The sequence below is a fragment of the Lycium barbarum genome, chromosome 9, assembly GCF_019175385.1.
Source record: "Lycium barbarum isolate Lr01 chromosome 9, ASM1917538v2, whole genome shotgun sequence".
In the NCBI taxonomy this organism is placed as follows: domain Eukaryota; kingdom Viridiplantae; phylum Streptophyta; class Magnoliopsida; order Solanales; family Solanaceae; genus Lycium; species Lycium barbarum.
Window position 1 is genome coordinate 8,029,577 of NC_083345.1, and position 25,322 is coordinate 8,054,898.

The following is a 25,322-nucleotide window of genomic DNA, read 5'->3' on the forward strand; positions in this document are numbered from 1 at the left end:
GATCTTCCATATTGGGAGTTTAACTCGTTGCGCCATAATTTAGATGTTATGCATATTGAAAAAAATGTGTTTGACAATATTATATACTCTTTGCTAAATGATAAAGAAAAATCAAAGGATCATGTTAAGGCTCGAAGAGATCTACAAGATATGGGTATAAGGCATGATCTTTGGCCGGATGAGAATGATGAATGTAGGCTTGGTGCATTTACAATTCCAAAGGAAAAGAAAGTGACCTTCCTCAAGACTTTAAAGAATATCTCTGTGCCAGATGGTTATTCAAGTAATATATCTCGTTGTGTTTATTTGGATCAGAAAAGGGTCTTTGGACTAAAAAGTCATGATTTTCACATCCTTATGGAACAATTGTTACCTATAGCAATTCGCAATGTGCTTCCAAACCAGGTTTTTGCCACTTTGGTAGAGCTTTCCTCCTTTTTTAGGCATCTTTGTTGGAAAAGCTTAACCCTCGCAGACCTTGAAAAGCTGCAAAATCGAATTGTGGAAACTTTGTGCCATCTAGAGATGTTGTTCCCTCCATCATTTTTTACTGTAATGGTTCATCTAACTATTCATCTAGTGGATGAAGTAATACAAGGTGGCCCGGTGCATTATCGATGGATGTATTTTGTTGAAAGGTAAAATATTTCTTATTCAAAATATTTTAATCGATCTTGTAATAGTATTTCAATGTAAATGCTTCTTCTAACACCTTATTATTTTGGTTATAGATTGTTAGGTCATTTAAAGTCCCTTGTAGGGAACAGATCACAACCAGAAGGTTCCATAGCTGAAGGCTACATAGTTGAAGAAGCTCTAACTTTTTGTTCTCGTTATTTTGAGGGAATTGAGTCAAGGTTAAATCGACCTAAACGTGTAAATGATGAACCAAATTGTAATGAGGCTTCTGAAAAGTCATCTATGTTCCCCCAACAAGGTAAACCTGTTGGAGGCTCCACAACAGAACCATTGGCTTTTTTGGAGAAAACACAAGCTCCTCGATATGTGTTACTTAATTGCGCAACAGTGAAGCCATTTGTTGAGTAAGAAATTTAAATTGATTAGATTTATAAGAAACATTTAGAATAATTGTATTTAAATTGATTCATATAACACCTTTGTAGTGAATTTAGACATCACATCAGAAGAAGTAGAGGCCGAAAACTTTCACCAACAGAGGTAGAGAGGAGAGTTAGTAAAGAGTTCCCTGATTGGTTTCCTAAGAGAGTAAGTGAATATTATTAGAATGTTTCCTGATTGGTTTCATAAGCTTTCTTGTATCAATTTATATTTCTAACAGAAATGTGTTGTCTATTTAGATAATGAATCCGGATATAGCAGACACTATCTCCGATGATATGAAGTTCTTAGCACAAGGTCCGGCACAAGATGCAAGAAGATTCAGTGCTTATAACATTAATGGATTCAAATTTCGGACTTTGTCTAGAGAACAAGGATTAAAAACTCAAAATAGCGGAGTCTTTCTTGTCTCTGACACTTCTTGTGTTGCATCTAGTGCAGATAGGTATGCAAGACAAGCAGACCTGCCATATTACGGGAGGTTGGAAGATATTATTGAGCTTAATTACTATGGCCGATTCAGGGTTGTTCTCTTCAAATGTCAGTGGGCTGACACTACTCGAAACAGAGGGTTCAAATCAGATGTTTGGAAGTTTAATTGTGTCAACTTCTCTAAATTGATTCACACTGGTGATCGTGAGGATGACGATCCATATATTGAAGCATCACAAGCAAATATGGTTTATTATGTTGATGATGAAACTGATAAAGGATGGAGTGTGGCAGTACATCTAAAGCCAAGAGATTTGTTTGACATGGGAGAGGTTGATGAAGAGGAAATATACGAGAATGAACCATATCGACAACAAGAATTTGGACAATTTTTTGATGTTGATTACGAGAATATCCAAATTGCAATAGAGGAGCATATGACTGAATAGATATATCATTACTTTTTTAGTTCCCTTCGTCACCTTTTTTTCCCGCTTGATTAGGAAAGTTTCGTTAGTGTTTTTTCTAGAACTTACTATCTTTTGGTTAATAAAGTTATCTTTATTCTTTATGGAATTTTTGAGTTGCTTGTTACTTGGGTTCTGCACAGGATTTAGAAAGTGTTTGACCAGCTGTTATATTGTGGATCTTACTATGTTCAAACATTTCTTTGAAAGTTCACTTTTTAACCATATTGGTTTCTTATTTTGATCTAGCTCAATTGCTATGGTGCACCTTTTTGATATAATTCTTGATCTTTCTCATTTATTACTATTTTCGGGAGCTATATTCAATCTTGACGTTTTGCTGTGGATCTGCTTACTAACTTCATTGCTTCCTGCTGTAGGATTTCTTATTGAATTGTAGATATGCCAAGGTTCAAGCGTTTGCAGAAGAAGCAAAATTCAGTTCAGTCAGTATCTCAACCAGTTGCTGAATCAGGACCTTCTTTTCTTCAATCAACGCCATGCCTGCCAACGCATCCGACCATGTCAGTTCGGGCAACAACACATCTGGCCCCATCATTTCAGCCTACATCGCAGGCGACTCCAAAACCTCAGCCGGTATCACAACCGTCTCGATCAGTTCACTCAATATCCCATCCCGCTCCGATGGATCAGGAAGCACCACAGCCGGCTTCAGCAGTTCACCCAGCATCACAGCCATCTCGGTCAGTTCACTCGACATCAAATTTGGCTTCGACAGATCAGGACTCACCACAGCCAGCTCTGTCAGTTCACTCGACATCACATTTGGCTTCGACAGATCAGGACTCACCACAGCCAGCTCCAACAGTTCAGGCCGCATCCAAAAAACGTTCTAGGTCGCATTGGATTGTAGACGCAATAGGTAAATACTTTTGACTATCAATACATATTCAACAGTCCCTTCTAAGTTGTTGTTCATCTCTTTCATGGCTTCAACTGATCTGTGTTCTTATTATAGATTCAGAAGAAAATATCAGGAAACTTAAAGTGAAAGTTAATGAAGTGATCAATTTAACGTGTGAAGAACGTATTGTGGTTGATTTTGATTACTTGGATGAACCATTTGGAGATGGGCGCGGCCTTCTTTCACGCTTTTGTGGAATTTTGGCGTGTGACTGCTCTTTATTTCCAATCAACTTTGAGAAATGGTTAAGTTTACCTATTTCATACTTCAACCGCGTCTTCGATCAAATTATAAAGGTATAAGCTCTATATTATTACAACTATATCACTGTTTCTTTTTTGGTGAGAAGCACAACTATATCAAATTATAAAGGTATAAGCTAACCAATGTTTTATTCTTGAAGCCCAAGTTCTTCTTTAGGACAACCGAGTCAGTTGCAATGGGACATATCTATAAATCTATTGGAAAGAAGTGGGCTGCAAATAAAAATAACTTGTGGAGGACACATGAAGACCTGCTTAAAAGTAAAACTGAGATTATTGAAAGTGTGCCGGATGGGATTCCACGTGATCAATGGATTTCTTTTGTTGATTACCAATATAAAGATTCAACAAAGGTACTTATGTAACTGCTTATACTACTCTTTCTAATTATATAATTATTTGTTTTTCTAATTGAGTTTCAAGTATATTTTTATAAGGCAATGCGTTTAAGAAATGCTGAAAATCGAAAGAAACAGACTATACCACACACAGGCGGCTCCAAAGCGAATGCTACGAGAAGGGCTGAAATGGTGAGTAAATTAACTTACTATGTAATTATTTTTATGTAGTAAATAATTCTTATTTGATTTTTATCTACAGATGGCTTAGACTGGACAAAGGCCTGGACGAGCACAAATATACCTTGCTACTCATAAGAATCAAGATGGAGTATATGTTAATGAAGCAGCAAAAGAAATATGCGTAAGTTTCCTTAGAATTCCATATCTTTGCTTTGTATCCTAAGTCCAAGTAATCAAGTTAAAGTTTTTCCATCTTATGGGATAAAAATTAATGAGCTCACATATTCTCCTTCATATTTAAAAGCCATGTCTCTTAAGTTCTGTCTTCTTTAATTTCAGGCATTCCTATTGGTTTATTTGTGACAACGAGTTTTGTATGTGTAGGAAAAAATTGAGTTAGCTTTAAGCCAAAGCACCATAGACGAGTCTCAAATTTCGCGAAATGATGCCGTCGGCAAGGTGCTAGGAGAAGAGCACTCTGGGAGGGTGAGGTGCTTGGGATTAGGACCTATCCCCAGTAAAGTTTTTAAACAAGCAAGACCTCGTTTCAGTGGTATAAGTGCTTCAATCAGTGAAGGTTCATGTTCGTCCCAATGTCAACAGAACCATAAGCAAATGATGAATGCTCAGGAAAAAATGATGAATGCTTTCAAGGCATATATGATAATGAAAGAAGGGACGATACCAGAACAGTTTGCGGGGTTCTTTGCTTCTTCTTCGGCGGTTTCTCCTACAACAGTAAGTAAAGTTCTTCATTTATTTTTCATTTAATTGGTCTGAAATTTTTTGGATTTGATTTCTCTTTCAAAAATGACGAGACTGCTGTTGCTGTTGCTGTTACTGTATGTTTGTTTATTTTGTGTCCGGAAAAACAGTATCGGCATTCAGATGATCCAATTGTAATATGATGGTCCTTTCCTATCCACTGTTGGGATGTATGATTCAACTGTGTACAATCCTTTCTCAATGCCTGCTTAAGGAAATCCAGTTTTTAGTGATTAAAAAAAAAAAAGGGATACTTCTCTTTGTGTCAATGAAGTCTGGTTTGTTGTGTAATAAATTGAAGCTGCATAAGAAACAAGCAAACAGAGAGTAAAATTTTAGAATTTTGGTAATTTAGTATTCGGTACGGTATTCAGGTGTAAAATTTCAGAAATATGGTATTCAGTTTCGGGTTCGGTACGAGATATTAATACCGTTTGGTATTTATCGAATACCGAATTATTTATTTAATAAAGTTCCATCCCTAATTGTAAAGCAAAATACTTAAGCATCTTGAGACGAAACCAAGGCTCACAAGCTTTGACACCCAAATGGATTAAAAGAACACTTGAGCAAGTGGTGCAGTATTTAGAAGATGATAGAAATGGTCATTTGTATGGGAAACATGTAGTTGCTGCTATTAAGAGAGTAAGGAGTCTTTAAGGTAAAGCTGAAGGGTCATATGCCATGAGAGAAGTGATCGGGAGTTTTGTTACTAAGCTTAGTTTTAGAGAAATGTGTGTTGTGCTTAAAGAACAGAGGGGTTGGAGACAAGTTAGAGATTTTTTTGCTTGGATGAAATTACAGGTGAGTTTGTTATTGGTGCTTTAAACTTTTACATTAAGCTAGATAAACCCCAGTTACATCATACTTGATATTGGTGTTATGATTGGATAAGAGTGTGAAAATTTTCAGTATATCTGATGGTAGTTTTGAATTTTGAGAGGCTTGTGCAGCTTTCATGTGCTATATCTGTTGTTAATTTGTCTCCTTTTAACACGATTGCATTTTTCAATATATTATATGATGGAATTTGAATGTTTAAGGTGTTAATTTGACAGCTATCATTTTTGCTTGTGCTCGTGGTCTGATTGATTAATGCTCAGATGGTGCATATGCTTGGCCATTATGTCTCGTTAACCCCTTATTAATGTGCTTGTTCTCTTTTACTTAGTCTCTTACAGTGATCTAGTAAGGTGTTTTTCACTGGATTAGTTCAAGCCCAGATTCTCCTCTCGTTTCGGTTCTTCATAAGGTGTTTCATTTGGAAAAGAATCAGAATGCTGCTGATGATTATCATGGAGCCTTTCTTGTATTGCTGCTAGCTATCTGCTTCTTACATTAGTGGAGCTGAGATCTTTGAAGTTATTTGTCTAGTACCTGTGCTTGAATGAATGAGCTTGTATATTATGCTATATGCTTGAATATTTTAAAGTTTGTAGCTTTATTCTCTACTATGTTTTATTTTCTACTGTATGAGCAGTTGGATTTCCAAATCAAACTTGAATAAAAAGTTGTGGTGTTATCAGGATAGTAGCTAACTCTATTTCTATGTTTTTCATTATGCAGCCAAGTGATGCGGCTAGTGGATCCCTTTCGCCCATGGATGCACGAAGATCATTCGGTGATAGTAATCCTAGTGACAACCGTTGATTTCATTGTATTGTTTGGTAGGAACGGATGTTAGAACGCTGGAGTGAATGTATTGTGTTTAAATTTAGTTTTTGAGTGATCTGATAATGCTACTTAAATTTTTAGTTTAAAAAACTAATGGTACTTTATGATAACATTTGTGATTTTACGATATGTTATCGATATCTCTTAAAGTTTTAACGTTTTTTTGCTTTGATTATGATTTCCAGCTTAATTAGTGATTTTGTGATCGATAATATATAAATTAAAAAATTCAATGAATTGCTGGGGGATATGAGATTGCCAGGACCTTTAAATATAAGCTAATTTAAAAAATATATATATATGTATTGCGGAGGTTCTAAACCGCCGCAATCTGTAATTGAGAATTATTTTTTAAAAGATTAAATTTTAAAATTACGGGGGTCAACTGTCGTAAAATAACCGCCGCAAATTAGTTCTGGCGGTCAGCAAAAAACCGCCGCTAATTGATTGCGACAGCTGTTATTGTGGGGGGTTTTGGCAACTGCCGCAACAACACAGTGCGGGGGCTTTAAACCGCCGCAAACCTTAAAAATAACCCCCGCAATTTAAGCGTTTTTTTGTAGTGGCTCCTGAGCGAAATTCAGATGAGGAGCAAGAGCGGCTGCGGCTGCAAAAGATGGAGATAGCTGCAATCCGCTTCCCCCATGAAGGGTGCCGAAAGTACTATGTAAAAGGGGCCACTACAGTCAGCGGGGGTAATCTGAGGAGAAACATTTAGGAAGATGAACAAATCAGTATGAGCGGCTTAGAGAGCTACCCTCGGATTACTGATCTCATCCAGCACTATCATCTTGAGGCATTCATACAGCCTCCAGGGGATTATTGCCTGACCATGGTTCGGGAATTCTATGCTACTTACAGAGTAATGCTCGAGCAGCGGCACAAGAACAAGAAAGGTTTGAAAGCCGCCCCTCCATTAGACACAGTGTATGTTCGGGGTGTCCATGTTGACATCTTTGCCCGCACAATCAACAGGTTTTATTTTGGTGATGACTTCATGGCACCGACCACAATGGAATATGATGATAAATTTGAAAGAAGGGCTAAGCAATTTGTATGGGAATGGTTTGCGATGGTGATGGCTAGAGGGCCGGCGGACCAGACCCCATGGGTGAGAAACTTGGCCGCCAAAATCCATTAGGCAGATATCAGCTTGGAAGCTAAATTTTGGTGGAATTTCATCATATATCGGGTTCTGCCCACGGGAGCAGATAACATAGTCACGTCGAACAGAGCAGTGGTTGTGGCTGCTATGCTAACCAGGTACCCAATGAACTTGGGTGATCTGATCAGTAGAGCCATTCGGGCACCCGTACCACAGGAGACGACAACCTTGATATTCCCGTGCCTTATCACGCAGTTATGTAGGTTTGCCTAGGTGAGGCACATTGATACATTTGCAGCTACTCTCCCCACAACAAAGGTGAGTGATATCACCCGGACTAGGGATGAGACCCTCCGTACATCTCAGGCCACCAGTGCTTCTTTGCTAGATCTCATGGGTGAGCAGGCTGAGCATGTCATTGATTCAGTCTCTCAGGGCACAGTTGATATAGGCACGGAAGGATTGTCCACAACAGAGGCCTCCACACCATCTGTAACTGATGCTACCCCTTCTACAGAGGCACTACCTCAGCCTGCTGTTCCATCTGCATCTCCTATTCCTCTGACAGCCGCAGCATCAGCTTCCGAGGATCTCTTTGTCCTCAACAGAGCCGACTTCAGAGAGTTTGCAATCAAGGCAGAGCGTGCTGATCAGCAGGTGACCCGGATATTACAGCAGTTGGGTAGGTTTGTCCGGAAAGAGATTGCACCGGAGTTGGAGCCTCTTCAGGAGGCTATGGAGAGGCATCATGCTAGAGTCAATGCACGACTTGACAGTTTAGAGATGCGGATACTCACTATTGAGAAGAAGAGTGAGTCTGGTACTTCGGGAGATTTTGAAGACCGAGCTTGACCAGCTCCGAGCTGAGATTGTGGCCCTTCGGACGAGAGAGCAGGTTATTGTGGAAGACCCGACACCACCTGCACCAGTTGCCAGCATTTTCGATTTGATCCGAGTAGTTGACTTGGTGACTGAGGATGAGCCTAAGGAGAGTCGCAAAAGAAAGAGGCCTGTCACATTGGCTGATGATGAGGATGAAGAAGAGGACAATGAGGATGAAGACCTTGAGCTTCGGGAGGGTATTCGGCGGTCGCGCCTGTTGACACCCAATTTTGTCCCTCTTTTATTTAATTTACTCGGGTTTCTGAATTTACTAATGATCTAAATTCTTTATTTTTTCACAATATTTTATTGCTACTACTATTAATATCACTACTTTTATTTTCAACATTACAAGTATTACTTTACCACAAATTTGAAATGATTCGTCATTATTTCATTTTTTTTAGGGTTTGGACTCGTTAAATTAATTACAAGACAACACTTTGTAAAATATTTATTTTTTTACATACTAATTATTTATTGTCTTTACATTATATTTTACCAGTTAATAAATTAGAAGCTCAAAAAATAATTAAATAGAGGAGGAAGGACTAACAATCTTCAGCCAAATTGATGGCTTAAAATACAAATACAATGTTATTCCCCTACTCAAATAATCAGCCCACATTATTTCCCTACCAGCCCATTACCTAAATCTACCCGGTCTAGCCCAACAATTTTTACCCGACCCGGTCCAATTCCCCCCTAAACCTTGTTGCACCCCATTTTTTACCAAAGGCTAAACAAAGCACAACTTATGGAGCTCTGAAATAATTAATTATGTACAGAGTCGCCACCTAGCATTTAAGGTATACTAGGGTACCTATAAATTATTAATATATGCAGCTTAACATGGTCTACGAAAATAAGTGAGATTCTAGGTAAGGGCTCAAATTATTCCGAAGAGAAGGTGTTAGGCATCCTTCAGAATCCACAAATGTGGTTCCCGGCTGGACCAATTTAACTATTCGAGGGATGTGTAAAAGACTTGATTATTACTTACAAAAATTAGTAGAATTTAGACTAAAGAATAACTAATATGACTATTCACATAAATAATCGTGCAATATGTATTTTTTACATATGTGATATAATAATTACCTTTTAAAAAAAAAGGTTATGTGCAACTTAGAAACTTGGGTATGTGACAAAGGTATAAAAAGAAAATGGATATGAAATTATTTTGCACTCGAAGTGAGTTAACTAATTTAACTAGATAAGTATGTACGCCTAATCAATTAATTATGAGAGTACATTCTAAAGCCTAAATATTGAGGCAAATCACCCTATTTATTCACTTAAGTGTGCTAAGCTATTGAATTAAAACTCTAGCGAAACATGATAACTATCAGAATATTAACTACAAAAATAATAACTGTCTAATATTAATTTATCTAAAACACATAAAATTTAAATCACCTAAGCAGATCATAAATAAATACCACAAGCCTACACCCTAAAAAGTAAAGTTTCACTATATTTTATGCTTGCATAATTTAAGAATGTAAAAAAATAATATATATATAAACAAAGAATTTAAGAAGCTATTTGAACTTCTTTGAGTGTCATCTTCCAAAAAATAACTTCAGATACCTGCATGAGACTTAATAAAAAATGTTAGTAAGAAAATAAATAATTATCAGATGAATTAAAGAAATAATGAATAAACTTAAAATAAAAACCCGTCTTTGTACATGGAAGGCCTTGGAAATCGACGGAAATTTCTTCATCGGCCAATTGTCAATTTTGATAGTTTTACATAAATTACATAAACACAACAAATTGAAAACTACGAGTTCAGCATCAGATGTTACAGTTTGCTTTAAAAGAAATTCAAAGGTTAACTATAGAATAAGCAAAGATAATAAGAAATGTCTTACAGACCAACCCATTGGGGTCACCATCTTATAAGTTATATCCAACTAAAAAATATAAATGAAAACAACCAACGAGCTGTAGCTGTATGGTACCATATCACTATCCCTTCTACTTGACTCATAAACTAAGCATCACTATCATCACCTTGATTTTTCTCTTCATCATCTTCATCCCCAACCTCAGGGTCATCCCCTTCTTCCTCATCACTCATGGTATTTATTACATCGGTGATTATAGCCTTCACCTCCGCTTTCCTATGCATCAAATCTACATTGAAATGGCTACCTAGTTGTCGGATGATATCAGATAAAATTGCAGAATTAAAATCCACTTCTTTCAGTATATTTACAACTGCTGCATGAATTTCTTCATTGCTGGGCTCTGCCTTGACCTTCTTGTTGCTTTTTATTCTTTTCCAATTTTTGTATCTTAGGTGATGCTAGCCAAGCAGCACCAGAAGCACCTCTTTTGGAAGCTGTGCTTGAAGACATTTTGGTAGATTTAGTCGAACTTTTGGGGGATTTAGCAGGGTTATCCTTTTTCACAGACTTGGGCTTCTCTTTTTTCTTTAGAACAAGATCTGAAAAATGTTTTATGTTATGTGTAGAAGGTTGTGTAGTGTGTGTAAGTGAAGATGAAGGGGGGAACGAAGGGCGGTAGTTTAGCGCGTCGCCGGAGCTCCGAGCTCTGGCGGAGAGGCGGCGGCGGCTGTGGAAAAAAAAATGAGAGGAGGGAAAATGTTTAGGGTTTGTTTTGTTGGAAAAGAGAGCCACAAATCTGAAAAATTTAGGTATGGAGAATAATGAGGGGGATAAAAAAATCTGAGAAGTGCAAGTGTGTATAAATATGTGTTGGATCTCATCATTAAATTAACCCCCCTTTTTTTTATAATATAAACAAACACCCCTTTTTATGCCCAAAAATAATGAAGTCATACCCCTTTGTCCCCAACCCATCATCTCAAAATGTTCACTTTTTAAAAAAAAAATGACGAGACCTTGATTTGATTGAATTTTGCTCTGCGTTTAAAAATTAATTGCTCTGATTTTCTTTGCATCGTCAGGCTACACAAAAAAAAATATAATTAATTAATACATATATAAATAATAACGTAAGTATAAAATATAAATATTAATATGCAAGATATGAAAAATGTATTGCTACAAAATTAAGAAACAATTATTAATTGCACAAAAAATGGTAGTATTACGCTGTACATGTGCAAAATAATGATTCTTGAAAAAATGACAATAAATTGAGAAAATTCCTGAAATAAGGATAATCATTAATAAATTGTTGAAAAAATGTAAAAATATGTAAAAAATGTATTTCGTGCTCTTTAACGAATCAGGGCCCCCCAAAACGTTAATTTTAAGCACGTCGAGCCAAAATTAGGTGTCAACAACTTGTCCCTCTTCGACCGGAGACGATGAAAGAGTTTTCGGACGAAGACGTTGACATGTAGCCTATTTTGGCTCGACAAAGAATTGTTAAAAGGATATGTACGGAGAAAAAGGCCAGACGTTGGTTGAGCTTTGACAATACTCTCAGTCTGTAGGTAGGGTTGCAATGAAAAGAAAAATGATAAAACGGGAAGGATTGTTCAGGGCTGAAAAAAATGTTCGCATACCCACGTCATCGCTTCCAAAATTGCCCCAGTATCGAGCTACGAGATGCTGGGGGGTGCAAGATTGTATACTTGCTGGGGAAAGAATGATTCTCGCCCTGATGTGACCGAACTCTGCATAGAGCTTCCTACATATCTCGTCAATCACGAGAATCAAGTCAATGTAGTTCGAAAGGTGACAACTAATGGACGTTTTTTTTTTTTGCAATGAAACGTGATAATGCAATGCATGTGCAGTGTGTTTGCGAGCATTCGCAAAGTAATGATGCAATGTATGTGCAGTGCATTTGCGAGCATTCGCAAAGTAATGATGCAATGTATGTGCAGTGCATTTGCGAGCATTCGCAAAGTAATGATGCAGTGTATGTGCAGTGCACCTGCGAGCATACGCAGGGCATTTAAAACAAACAAATGGAGGTACGGTGCAATGCGTCTGCGAGTATACGCAGGGGCATTTGAAAACAATAAAACAATGCAGGTGCAGTGCAATGCGGCTGCGAGCATACGCAGGGGCATTAAGAAAATAATAATAAAACAAGGCAGATGCGGTGCGATGTCTTATGCAGAAATTTTCAAAGGGCGGTGCGCGGCCCGTGCAACATATAAAAGGCGGTGCTCAGCCTTCTGCAGAAATTACAAAAGGGCGGTGCGCAGCCTAATGCAGAAAATTGAAAGGGCGGTGCGCAGCCCAGGCAACATATGAAAGGCGGTGCTCAGCCTTATGCAGAAATTACAAAGGGCGGTGCATGGCCCATGTAACATATGAAAGCGATGCAAAGGGCGGTGCGCGGCCCATGCATCATATGAAAGGCGGTGCTCAGCCTTATGCAGAAATTACAAAGGGCGGTGCATAGCCCATGTAACATATGAAAGCGATGCAAAGGGCGGTGCTCAGCCTTATGCAGAAATTACAAAGGGCGGTGCATGGCCCATGTAACATATGAAAGCGATGCAAAGGGCGGTGCGCAGCCCATGCATCATATGAAAGGCGGTGCTCAGCCTTATGCAGAAATTAAAAAGGGCGGTGCATGGCCCATGTAACATATGAAAGCGATGCAAAGGGCGGTGCGCAGCCCATGCATCATATGAAAGGCGGTGCTCAGCCTTATGCAGCAATTACAAAGGGCGGTGCATGGCCCATGTAACATATGAAAGCGATGCAAAGGGCGGTGCGCAGCCCATGCATCATATGAAAGGCGGTGCTCAGCCTTATGCAGAAATTACAAAGGGCGGTGCATGGCCCATGTAACATATGAAAGCGATGCGAAGGGCGGTGCGCAGCCCGTGCATCGTATGAAAGGCGGTGCTCAGCCTTATGCAGAAATTAAAAGGGCAGTGCATGACCCATGTAACATATGAAAGGCGGTGAACAACCTTATGCAGAAATTTAAATGGGCGGTGCGCAGCCCATACAACATGAAAGGCGGTGCTCAGCCTTATGCAAAAATTACAAAGGGCGGTGCATGGCCCATGTAATATATGAAAGCGATGCAAAGGGCGGTGCGCAGCCCATGCATCATATGAAAGGCGGTGCACAGCCTTATGCAGAAATTTAAAAGGGCGGTGCATGGCGCAGGCAGTAATAAAAGGCGGTGAGCAATGCAGGTGCAATGCAATGCGGCTGCGAGCATACGCAGAGGCATTTGAAAGTGATAAAGCAATGCTGGTGTGGAGGGTAACGCCTTTGCTTCGGCGCGAATGAAGTGCAGAAGGTAAGGTCCTTGGGCCATGAAATGGTGCCTTTAGGCGATGAGAATGATGCCTTTAGACTATGACGCCCTCGATGTCCTGTTGTGGGGCTGGACGAGCCAATGCAGTGTCCTACTGTGGGGCCGGATGAGCCCGTGCCTTTTCTCTCAAAATGTGCTATTGGTGGAATTTTTGAGGGCCCCCTCAAAAATTCTGTCCCAGTTTAAACAAACAAAAATTCGCATACTTCCAGCGGAAAGTGATGTGCACTTGCTCTTTTTTTTTTTTAAGCTACTCAAAAATGTTCTCCCAATTTCATGCTTCAGCGGAGAAATACGAGGATCTTTCATGGTAAGACCAGATGTCGATACCTCGTAGAGTTAGTAACAACACAACAACATTGAACTATATTTACTGTGCAACGATAAAAAACAAAATTAAGAAGAAAAAAAATAACAAAATCACGAAAGCAAAATCCAGCAAATTTTTTTTTTTTTTTAATAATAACAATGATTGATATAACATGCCCCGACTTCAGTTGGTACCAAAAATTAGTATTGTGCATAAGAATTCACCATTATTTATCGTCCAACAAACCAAGATCGACTTATTGGTAATTCCTATAGCTTCAAGTGGTACCTCAGACATACCTAAAGATCGACAAGATTGGTTCATTTTGCTTCAAACAAGGATTATGAACTATACCTATCCTCATGTTTCAAGTGCCCTCACCAGAAAGAAAGTCCATTTTCACACATATTCAGTATTTTTGAACTTTGAGACATCTAGAGAAGTACACTCAAACTCAGAAAGATGTTCAATGCTTGCAATTGTAATACCATAAGCTTGGCCGTCATGTAAGTATCCACTAATGAGAGAAACCTTAGCATAGAATCACGTAGGGCTTGTTATGGTGTTGTAATGTAGGCTTGGGAAAAGGGTAGGATATTATTTGGGTAAGGAGTGACTAATCCTTCCCTAAGCGTTGCACTATGTCTGTGCTTAGTATTTGTGTGCTCTGACGCTGATCTACTTTGTTTTATTGTCCCTTTCTTTTGTACTTGTGCGACCTCTTTGGCAAGTTAAAGCCCTTTTTTTTTTTTTTTTTTTTTTTTTTTTGAGTTTAGGGTTGCATGCCCGAGACTCTGTGGGGATTAAGAGAATTGACCTGGGTTGTATGCCCGAGGTCTTGATACTAATTCCGGATTGTATGCCTGAGTGTGAAAAATAAAAAGGAATAACGGGTTGTATGTCCGAGATCCCGAATGACTGAGGTTTTTTTTTTTTTTTTTTGTGTTTTTGTGGGCTCCTTCTTGCTTTGGAGGTCGTTCTTAGCCTTTGTTTTTCTAGGACGGTCGAATCTTTTTTTTTTTTTTTTTTTTTGGAAACTTCAGCTCCGATCTCTATTCGCAGTTGCATGTTTTTTAGTACGCTCAGGGAGGTTGGGCCAAGAGAGAGATAGTGCATGTAAGCACTCAGAAATGGTATAGGCTTATGATGTGGTAGTCAAAGAAAAGGCTTTTAGGCTCAAAGGGGGAATGCTAGGGATAATGTCATTTGGTAGGCTAGAAAGGCTCAAACGGATCAAAGAAGGCCTACGATCCTTTTCTATGCTGAGTGTTACTCATAATTTCGCCTCAACAGACATTCAGGCCAAGTTCTAGATCACAATGCAATGCAATTGAACGCTATCTAAAGCTCACCACACAATGCACATGAAACAATGAGGTTGGTTTTGTTCTTGTCTCACAAGCATGCAAGAGAATTTTTCAAGTGTCACTTAAAGTGTGAATGAGAGGTACCAAAAGAATCTATAGTTTACCACGAAGTCAGTCCTCTCCATCATATTGATTGTTACTTGTTTCTTTCCTATGCACATTCCTAACTGTGTTGGTACCAACCAAGTCAAAGATATGAATCTAAAAAAAATATTTTTGTATTTTTGTATTTTTTTTAATAGGGGTACCGAACCCGAGAAGGGTTGCCTACGTATCTCATCTTAGATGAGAATCAGGTGCGCGTAGTTCGTTGAAATAGGATAGAAAGAAATAAAATATTTTGTGATTTTTTTTTTCAAAATAAAGGATTTTTTTTGTGATTTTTTTTTGAATAATAATACCGAACCCAAAAGGGCTGCCTACGTGTCTCATCAAAGAAGAGAATCAGGTGTGCGTAGTTCTTGCAGATAGGATAGAAAGAAATAAAATATTTTTGTGATTTTTCAAAATAAAGGATTTTTTTTTGTGATTTTTCGAATAATGAATAATGAATACCGAACCCAAAAGGGCTGCCTACGTATTTCATCAAAGAAGAGAATCAGGTGTGCGTAGTTCTTGCAGATAGGATAGAAAGAAATAAAATATTTTTGTGATTTTTCAAAATAAAGGATTTTTTTTTGTGATTTTTCGAATAATGAATAATGAATACCGAACCCAAAAGGGCTGCCTACGTATCTCATCAAAGAAGAGAATCAGGTGTGCGTAGTTCTTGCAGATAAGATAGAAAGAAAGAAATAAAATATTTTTGTGATTTTTCAAAAATAAAGTTTTTTATTTTTTTTATGATTTTTTGAATAATGAATACCGAACCCAAAAGGGCTGCCTACGTATCTCATCAAAGAAGAGAATCAGGTGTGCGTAGTTCTTGCAGATAGGGTATAAAATGCATGATTGAAGAAAAATATTTTACAAAATGCAGGGTTCAACACAAGTCAACTAAAATAGTTAGATAAAGTGCTAAGGTAGTACAAAGCAAATAACAACAATATTTATTTAAAAACAAAAACATGTAACAAATAAAGAATATGTGAAAAAAATAAAAAGAATGTTCGAAATAAAGGATAAAATTCAACCTAGCTAAAACAACTGCAAAATGGAATGTACAGTAACCTAGGAATTCTAAGAGTTGGTTTTCCTATGACACAAGGCTCCCCCAAGCGGACAACTTGGGAGTGGAAAGTCCGTGGCCGTCGACTGCACCGCCGATCGACTAAATCCACAAGATCGATCCAACTAAAAGGGTAATTTAGTAGTGCACGGCCGCGAACCGCGAAACCGCTTTAAGTGTGTGAATTTGTGTGAATTTTCCAGGAGTGGAGGAAATATGAACGAAATTCCATTTTATATAAACCGATAACACATATGAATATTAATATAAAACCACAAAAAGATAGAAATTAAAAAAAACAGTAAAAGCAAGATGCATAATTTACAATAAAGTAAAAAATGGATATGGTAAATAAAACTTGTTAGTAAAATAAAGGCAATAATACAGTGTATGAAATTAAAAACAGATATGTACGTAAACAAATAAGGAAACAAGGGAAAGGATATACATGACGAATAAATACAGGCAAGTAAAATAATAAACAAAGACTCAAATAAAGATAACATACCTCGAATAACAAATTGAGTCCATATGGTTAGAACCTAAGTGTCCCCAGCAGAGTCGCCATGTTGTTGCACCCCATTTTTTACCAAAGGCTAAACAAAGCACAACTTATGGAGCTCTGAAATAATTAATTATGTACAGAGTCGCCACCTAGCATTTAAGGTATACTAGGGTACCTATAAATTATTAATATATGCAGCTTAACATGGTCTACGAAAATAAGTGAGATTCTAGGTAAGGGCTCAAATTATTCCGAAGGGAAGGTGTTAGGCATCCTTCAGAATCCACAAATGTGGTTCCCGGCTGGACCAATTTAACTATTCGAGGGATGTGTAAAAGACTTGATTATTACTTACAAAAATTAGTAGAATTTAGAATAAAGAATAACTAATATGACTATTCACATAAATAATCGTGCAATATGTATTTTTTACATATGTGATATAATAATTACCTTTTAAAAAAAAAAAGGTTATGTGCAACTTAGAAACTTGGGTATGTGACAAAGGTATAAAAAGAAAATGGATATGAAATTATTTTGCACTCGAAGTGAGTTAACTAATTTAACTAGATAAGTATGTACGCCTAATCAATTAATTATGAGAGTACATTCTAAAGCCTAAATATTGAGGCAAATCACCCTATTTATTCACTTAAGTGTGCTAAGCTATTGAATTAAAACTCTAGCGAAACATGATAACTATCAGAATATTAACTACAAAAATAATAACTGTCTAATATTAATTTATCTAAAACACATAAAATTTAAATCACCTAAGCAGATCATAAATAAATACCACTAGCCTACACCCTAAAAAGTAAAGTTTCACTATATTTTATGCTTGCATAATTTAAGAATGTAAAAAAATAATATATATATAAACAAAGAATTTAAGAAGCTATTTGAACTTCTTTGAGTGTCATCTTCCAAAAAATAACTTCAGATACCTGCATGAGACTTAATAAAAAATGTTAGTAAGAAAATAAATAATTATCAGATGAATTAAAGAAATAATGAATAAACTTAAAATAAAAACCCGTCTTTGTACATGGAAGGCCTTGGAAATCGACGGAAATTTCTTCATCGGCCAATTGTCAATTTTGATAGTTTTACATAAATTACATAAACACAACAAATTGAAAACTACGAGTTCAGCATCAGATGTTACAGTTTGCTTTAAAAGAAATTCAAAGGTTAACTATAGAATAAGCAAAGATAATAAGAAATGTCTTACAGACCAACCCATTGGGGTCACCATCTTATAAGTTATATCCAACTAAAAAATATAAATGAAAACAACCAACGAGCTGTAGCTGTATGGTACCATATCACTATCCCTTCTACTTGACTCATAAACTAAGCATCACTATCATCACCTTGATTTTTCTCTTCATCATCTTCATCCCCAGCCTCAGGGTCATCCCCTTCTTCCTCATCACTCATGGTATTTATTACATCGGTGATTATAGCCTTCACCTCCGCTTTCCTATGCATCAAATCTACATCGAAATGGCTACCTAGTTGTCGGATGATATCAGATAAAATTGCAGAATTAAAATCCACTTCTTTCAGTATATTTACAACTGCTGCATGAATTTCTTCATTGCTGGGCTCTGCCTTGACCTTCTTGTTGCTTTTTATTCTTTTCCAATTTTTGTATCTTAGGTGATGCTAGCGAAGCAGCACCAGAAGCACCTCTTTTGGAAGCTGTGCTTGAAGACATTTTGGTAGATTTAGTCGAACTTTTGGGGGATTTAGCAGGGTTATCCTTTTTCACAGACTTGGGCTTCTCTTTTTTCTTTAGAACAAGATCTGAAAAATGTTTTATGTTATGTGTAGAAGGTTGTGTAGTGTGTGTAAGTGAAGATGAAGGGGGGAACGAAGGGGGGTAGTTTAGCGCGTCGCCGGAGCTCCGAGCTCTGGCGGAGAGGCGGCGGCGGCTGTGGAAAAAAAAATGAGAGGAGGGAAAATGTTTAGGGTTTCTTTTGTTGGAAAAGAGAGCCACAAATCTGAAAAATTTAGGTATGGAGAATAATGAGGGGGATAAAAAAATCTGAGAAGTGCAAGTGTGTATAAATATGTGTTGGATCTCATCATTAAATTAACCCCCCTTTTTTTTATAATATAAACAAACACCCCTTTTTATGCCCAAAAATAATGAAGTCATACCCCTTTGTCCCCAACCCATCATCTCAAAATGTTCACTTTTTTTAAAAAAAAATGACGAGACCTTGATTTGATTGAATTTTGCTCTGCGTTTAAAAATTAATTGCTCTGATTTTCTTTGCATCGTCAGGCTACACAAAAAAAAAATATAATTAATTAATACATATATAAATAATAACGTAAGTATAAAATATAAATATTAATATGCAAGATATGAAAAATGTATTGCTACAAAATTAAGAAACAATTATTAATTGCACAAAAAATGGTAGTATTACGCTGTACATGTGCAAAATAATGATTCTTGAAAAAATGACAATAAATTGAGAAAATTCCTGAAATAAGGATAATCATTAATAAATTGTTGAAAAAATGTAAAAATATGTAAAAAATGTATTTCGTGCTCTTTAACGAATCAGGGCCCCCCAAAACGTTAATTTTAAGCACGTCGAGCCAAAATTAGGTGTCAACAAACCTAACCCCTTCCTATTTCTCTTTCTTTTCTTTTCTTTCTCCGCCTCCTCTGTCCTCTCTCTCTTTTCCCTCTCCCTTTGCCCTAATTTCTCCTCCATCTCACCCGCCTCCCTTTCTCCTTCCTTCATCGTCATCTCCATTCTCCCACGCTCACGTTCTCCCTCTGCACTTCCATATCTCCTTGTCCCCCCACGCCTTCGTCTCTCTCCTCACGTTCTCCCCACACCCACGCCTCTGCCATCATTCCCTGACACTTCCACCACGCCTGTTCCCCGCTTCCTCTCTCTCATACGCTCCTCTTCACTCTCAACTCTATAAATAATGAAGAATTACTCAGTTGAAAGGGGGACTGGACATTGTTTAGAACAAAGAGGACTTGATTTAGCAAGAAACCGACAATCAAAAAGGAACAAGGATCTGGAACCAAAGATTCCCTACAAAACACAATTTTGAATCATCAAAGATAGCATTATTCGAAAAAAAAAAGAACAGCCAATAATCACTTTTCTTGGTTGGAAACTTTTGTTATTTTAATCGGGTTCTTCGAGTTCGAGTTCGTCGCGTTCGAGTGTAGATTCGAAGCCTCGACATCCCGTTCACTGCGCGCAAAAAAGGTAAACTTCGACACATTTATCGCTTGTAGTCTTTAATTTCTACTTTGGTTAAGAATTTAATTTATTCTACCATCTTTAGTAGTTATATATTTTCTTTGTGGTTGTATCGTTTGTTTGATGTTTGGGAGTTGTTAGGATAGGATATTAATCGCTAAAATGGAATTCGAAAGATGTGTGTTGTAGTTGGATGATTAGAATGAATTTCCGGGATTTAGGACATATTTAAAACCGCATATACATAGGATATACAGTGGGTTATCAAGATAAGAAGAAGATATACATTCGATATACATTTGGTATACACACCACTGCGAGTATATCTTAGGTATATTACGTATATGATTAGAACAGACCAGCATTGTCTCTCTTTTACTCTATTTGTGCAAATAATATACCCTATCATGAATGTAATCCGCTTAGATTTAAATACGATAAAATGATTATACAACATGTCGGTATTGGTTGTTGAAATCTGTTTGGTTCCAAGTCTGAATTCTGTGTTTAGTTTCCTTAACAAGTCGTGTATTAAATCTTGTTCCATTTCCAGTTGGTTAGGTTAAGTTCAGTACCTTAGTAGTATTATGCAGGCTACTGTTTTCTTCTAGTTAATTTAGTCTTGATTGGGCAGTTAATGATATCTATCTGTTCCTATCTTAGTTTGGTTTAATTTTCGGCTTGACGCACGATAGTATCTCTATGTTTAAGTTTCAGTTTGGTCTATCTGAAGCTATGTTTGTATAAAGTTTAGACTTCTGAGTTGAGAATGATGGTTGGTCCAGACCGTTGGCATGTTCTTTAAGAGTGCTGTTTAAACTATGTAGCTGATATTGTTAATTAGATGTTGGTTTTAATGTCTAAACATCTCAGAATATGTTCCTTTAAATGGGTAAAAGTATTCAAAGTTAGTTCTGCCCCCTTTTTAAAATTATTCTGCACTTTGTCGAGATTAATTAGTGAACACTTGAAGTTCTGCTATGTGATTGAAATATGAACATTCCCTTGTTAGTGTGTGAATTTTATCTCCTCCCTTTTAAAATCACTAGTGCTAGTAACTCTTTTCTAGCACTTACAAATACTGAAGTCTATGGTTTAGTGGTGAGGAAGAAGAGGAAAACTAAAGTGGGGGTTCAAGAGGGTCCCTTGAATGGTCCATTACTTTGTTTTCACTTTCCACTTTACCAAACACTTTAGTTATGGGAATACCTTTGTTAAAAGGTATATATAGTAATGAATCTGGGAGTTTAATGGTGCAAATTGTTGTTCTTCAGTGTATTATTTGGTACACTTTGATGTTTTTTTTGTTTGAGTATAGAGGTGCTAAAATGCTTATTGCTGAACATTAAGCGGTTTTCCTTAAAGTTGGTTAAGGCAGTTTTAGGCACCTGATGACTATATATTTACATAGAATATTTATGCTCTGCCGATTTGTTTGGGTTTGTGTTTTATATGTTTTAACATTATCCATTGATCGTATACTAATCCTTTTCTTTTTCTTTTTTTATGCATGACATCTCGCATACGAGTCCGAGCGACTTGTCATCTCCTCCCGCATTTGGCTTCAGGCAAAGCCCAACGAAATCTTCTCGAGTCAGTCCCCCGCAGCGAAAAAATAAAATTCTGGGCCGAGGCCCATAGCAGTGGCATCGAACAGCAGCAGCCCAAAATGGGCTGAGCCCATTTAAATCATTTACTCCCCTATTTTATTTTGTTTTGTGCATTTAATTGGTAATTGTATGACTGATACTTTTACGTGTTTATTTGCTTAGATTAAGTAAACCTTAGCGAAATTAGTGGGGTTTGGGTTTTAGTAATGAGTAGTTAATTTAAGGAAAATCAACTATTAATTCCATAAGTTTCAACTACTTATAATATCTATACTGTCATTTTCTATTATTAGAATAATTTATTTTAGAATGGCATGACTACATACTTTGAGAATCAAGATTCGTTCATACTATTTTAGAAGTTTAAAACGTTACTAATTTTACATTAACGTTAGCTTATTCTGGAAAAAAAAAAAAAAGAGCCAAACTAGTTCAACGGATAACTGTTCCACTTTAGTTCTTTTCCAACACTTCAAAACACATTTTGTTTAAAACAGTCTTTGCATAATATACATTGAATTAATAGTCATTCTATAAAACCTTTAAAATTTTATTAAATAACTTTTAAATTTGTTGGTCATTTTCTCCAAATACATATAAACATTACACATCTCGTTTCTTTTAATAACTAAACTCTTTTATGCAACTATTACTTTTCTACAAGTTTTATTTTGAATAACATTCTATTTTTATTTATAACTTTAGCAATACTTACAAAGCTATTTTCTTTTTACAACATTTACACTTAGCCTAACTAATTATAAGTCTGGTCGGTCAACCATTGTTAATGGGTCTTAAAGGATGCCTAATACCTTCCCTTTAGACTAATTGAACCCTTACCTAGAATCTTAAGTTTCGCAGACCTTAAACAGCGCTAACTTTAGAAAAATAACTTTAATAAACTTTAGGTGTCCTAATTCACCATAAATAATTAGGTGGCGACTCCTTAACATAAACAAAAACAGGAATCACCAATATGTTGTACTTCTAATTTAACCCGGTTAAAATGGGGTATAACAGCTTGGCGACTCTGCTAGGGACTGCCTAGGTTCTAACCATAACAGACTTAGTTTAAATAGGCTTTGTGTGCTTATTTTAATTACTTTATTTATTTGTTAACTGTTTTTACATGCTATTAATTGTTTGTTTGATATAAACTGTTTGTTTGATAATAACTGCTTATGTGTTACTTGCTTTGATAAAACTGTCAGTCCGTTCATATTTCTTCCACTCCTGGAAAAATCACACATATTCACACACTTAAAACGGCTTCGCGGTTCGCGCCCGTGCACTACTAAATTACCCCTTTAGTTGGATTGATCTTGTGGATTTAGTCGATCGGCGGTGCAGTCGACGGCCACGGACTTTCCACTCCCAAGTTGTCCGCTTGGGGGAACCTTGCGTCATAGGAAACCAACTCTTAGTCAGCCTACGATAGAGCTAAACCAACACCTTTATTAGGAGCATACATTTCATAACCTAGGAGGCTTAATACCCTTGGTGTATTAAAGCCCATTAGATGCCTTTACCCAAACGTCCAAGCGGGTTCATGACCCCAAGTGACACCAATCATACTTTATGTGCATGTTTGAAGGATAATTGTGCCTAAATATTGACTATTTGCTCTAATTAATTAAACTTTAGGAGGGAGGGAATGACTAATGTTTCTATGACAGGTATGGATTTGCATTGGAGTACAACAAATGACGAAGACCAAAGACATCACAAAATGGAGCTAGACGTTGCATCTACTTTACTTAGATTAGGAAATATTTTATATTTTACTCATGTAATAAATATTACACTACTTTTGTACTTTATTTGGGAAATAGAATTTGTTTAATTAATCAAAGCAACGGGATGACGTATTATGGCACACTTTACCCTTCAAACAAACGTTAGGCCTACCTCTGGCATAAAGAGGTCACATGCATATTAGGACGCGTTATTATTGTTTGATATAATCGTTTATATTTGTTTGACAACTTGTTGGACTTTATTTGACGAATTATTTGCTACATGACTTACTTGACTCTACATGATCATGACTTTACCTAGATATGTTCATGAGACTAACATCATTTACACTTTATGTTTCTTTTATTTTATTCCCCAAAAGTTGATTCGTGTTGACACTCGAGCTGGCTGACCATCCTTACCTCACAAGGTCAAAGACATCATCATTACCGCGACGTAGTTGGGCTATTCAAGGAAAAGAAATTATTATGTCTGATCTAGCCGCATCTATTTCAACTGGTTTGGAAAACATCGTGATCTCTAGTGATCCCCCCGAGACTTCCGAACACAGAACTAATATTCAACATGATGAACATATCGCCCGCCTGACTCAAGAAATTGAGAATCTACGTGGAGAACTAAATCGGGTTAGGGACTTGACCAATTTATCCCTCACACTCCAAAGTCCACCCCCTGAACCTAGAAATACTGCACCAAACCCGCCTCGTTTCCCATCACTCGAATCTCCAGTTCCTGAGCATTTTCCTCCACAAAACAATGCACCTACCAACAACTTACCTTCGATCACCCCCGCAAATCAACCAAATCCATCATCCGCCTATACTCCCCCACAAAGTCAACCACCCACTTACACTAACTATACTCCTCCACAAAATCAACCACCCACCTATACTACCTATGCTACTCCTAATCCACCACCCGTCAACCCACCAAGTCAATCGCTAGTTCACACTCCCTATGTTACTTTGCCCACCAACACTAATCCACCACCTACAACTACTCCTCTAAACCCACCAAATCAACCACCTACAAACACCACTTATAACACACCACCTCCAGTCCAAAACACCCCCACCGTCCAAACTTATCCAACCCAGCATCTACAAGGGGCACATTTTGTCACTCCAAATACACAGTATGTGCCTCCGGTATATGCAGCAGAAACACAAGCCTTTACCAACCCAGTAACGGTCAGGTTCCAACCCGAGGTGGATCAATACGAGAAAATGAAAAAAGATGCAAAAGCAGGGGCAGATAACGTATTGCTAAAAGAGATCCACAGTCTCAAAGAAGCGATGAGAAACCTTCAAGTCGCCAGGGAAAGAAAAAGTGTAGAATACGAAGATCTGTGTGTTCAGCCTGACGTCGATTTGCCCGTAGGCTACAAGCCGCCGAAATTTGATACATTCAATGGAACAGGCGATCCTCATACACATTTAAGGGCTTATTGCGACAAAATGGTTGGAGTAGGAAGAGACCAGAACATAAGGATGAAGCTATTCATAAGAAGCTTATCTGGTGAGGCTCTTACTTGGTATACACAACAGGACGTCCGTAAATGGCGTGATTGGAGTGACATGGCACAAGACTTTATGGACAGATTCAGTTTTAACACCGATATCACGCCTGATAGAGTTTACATGACTAAGTTAACCAAGAAGTCAACTGAGACGTTCCGCGAGTATGCGTTACGTTGGAGGTCAGAAGCGGCCAGGGTTCAACCTCCGATGAATGATAGAGAAATGACTGCTACCTTCATTGAATGCCAGGCTGGCGTATTTTATGAGAAAATGATAGGTATGATGGGACAGAAATTCACAGAAGTTGTCCGAATGGGAGAAGCCTTAGAAGAAGGAATCAGATCGGGGAAAATTCAGGATCTTATTGCTTTACAAGCAATAAACAAAGCTATTCAATCCGGTTCTATCGGCGGGGTTAAAAAGAAGAAAGAAGATGTCGCTGCAGTCATGAATATCCAAGGGCATAAGCCGAGCCAAGCCATTACAT

The 25,322-nt window shown here is 37.4% G+C and overlaps 3 protein-coding genes across 3 annotated transcripts; 2 read left to right on the forward strand and 1 right to left on the reverse strand.

Moving 5' to 3' along the window:
* The first annotated feature begins 48 nt into the window (after positions 1–48).
* Positions 49–1,961, forward strand: LOC132611601 (uncharacterized). The gene is made up of 4 exons (XM_060326008.1): positions 49–638; positions 732–1,043; positions 1,125–1,227; positions 1,320–1,961. The coding sequence occupies exons 1-4, from the start codon at positions 49–51 to the stop codon at positions 1,959–1,961; spliced, it is 1,647 nt and encodes a 548-aa protein (XP_060181991.1).
* A 372-nt stretch (positions 1,962–2,333) lies between these two features.
* LOC132610274 (uncharacterized) lies at positions 2,334–6,256 on the forward strand. The gene is made up of 7 exons (XM_060324586.1): positions 2,334–2,862; positions 2,959–3,200; positions 3,308–3,520; positions 3,605–3,697; positions 3,768–3,869; positions 4,073–4,426; positions 6,020–6,256. Exons 1-5 carry the CDS (start codon positions 2,382–2,384, stop codon positions 3,774–3,776), a joined length of 1,038 nt encoding a protein of 345 aa, XP_060180569.1. The 5' UTR covers positions 2,334–2,381; the 3' UTR covers positions 3,777–3,869; positions 4,073–4,426; positions 6,020–6,256.
* Positions 6,257–10,116: 3,860 nt separating this feature from the next.
* Positions 10,117–19,473, reverse strand: LOC132611602 (DEK domain-containing chromatin-associated protein 2-like). The gene is made up of 5 exons (XM_060326009.1): positions 19,341–19,473; positions 18,323–18,511; positions 18,076–18,216; positions 10,384–10,572; positions 10,117–10,277 (listed from the first exon to the last, which is right to left on the reverse strand). The coding sequence occupies exons 1-5, from the start codon at positions 19,471–19,473 to the stop codon at positions 10,117–10,119; spliced, it is 813 nt and encodes a 270-aa protein (XP_060181992.1).
* Positions 19,474–25,322: the final 5,849 nt, after the last annotated feature.

Coding starts and splice junctions, on each gene's coding strand:
- LOC132611601 (XM_060326008.1), top strand. CDS start 49: ATGCATATTGAAAAAAATGTGTTTGACAATATTATATACTCTTTGCTA. Junction 639..731: donor TGGATGTATTTTGTTGAAAG/GTAAAATATTTC, acceptor TTTTGGTTATAG/ATTGTTAGGTCATTTAAAGT. Junction 1,044..1,124: donor ACAGTGAAGCCATTTGTTGA/GTAAGAAATTTA, acceptor ACACCTTTGTAG/TGAATTTAGACATCACATCA.
- LOC132610274 (XM_060324586.1), top strand. CDS start 2,382: ATGCCAAGGTTCAAGCGTTTGCAGAAGAAGCAAAATTCAGTTCAGTCA. Junction 3,201..3,307: donor TCTTCGATCAAATTATAAAG/GTATAAGCTCTA, acceptor TTATTCTTGAAG/CCCAAGTTCTTCTTTAGGAC. Junction 3,521..3,604: donor AATATAAAGATTCAACAAAG/GTACTTATGTAA, acceptor TATTTTTATAAG/GCAATGCGTTTAAGAAATGC.
- LOC132611602 (XM_060326009.1), bottom strand. CDS start 19,473: ATGACGATGAAGGAAGGAGAAAGGGAGGCGGGTGAGATGGAGGAGAAA. Junction 18,512..19,340: donor GAGAAATAGGAAGGGGTTAG/GTTTGTTGACAC, acceptor AACATTTTTCAG/ATCTTGTTCTAAAGAAAAAA. Junction 10,278..10,383: donor GAATAAAAAGCAACAAGAAG/GTCAAGGCAGAG, acceptor TCCGACAACTAG/GTAGCCATTTCAATGTAGAT.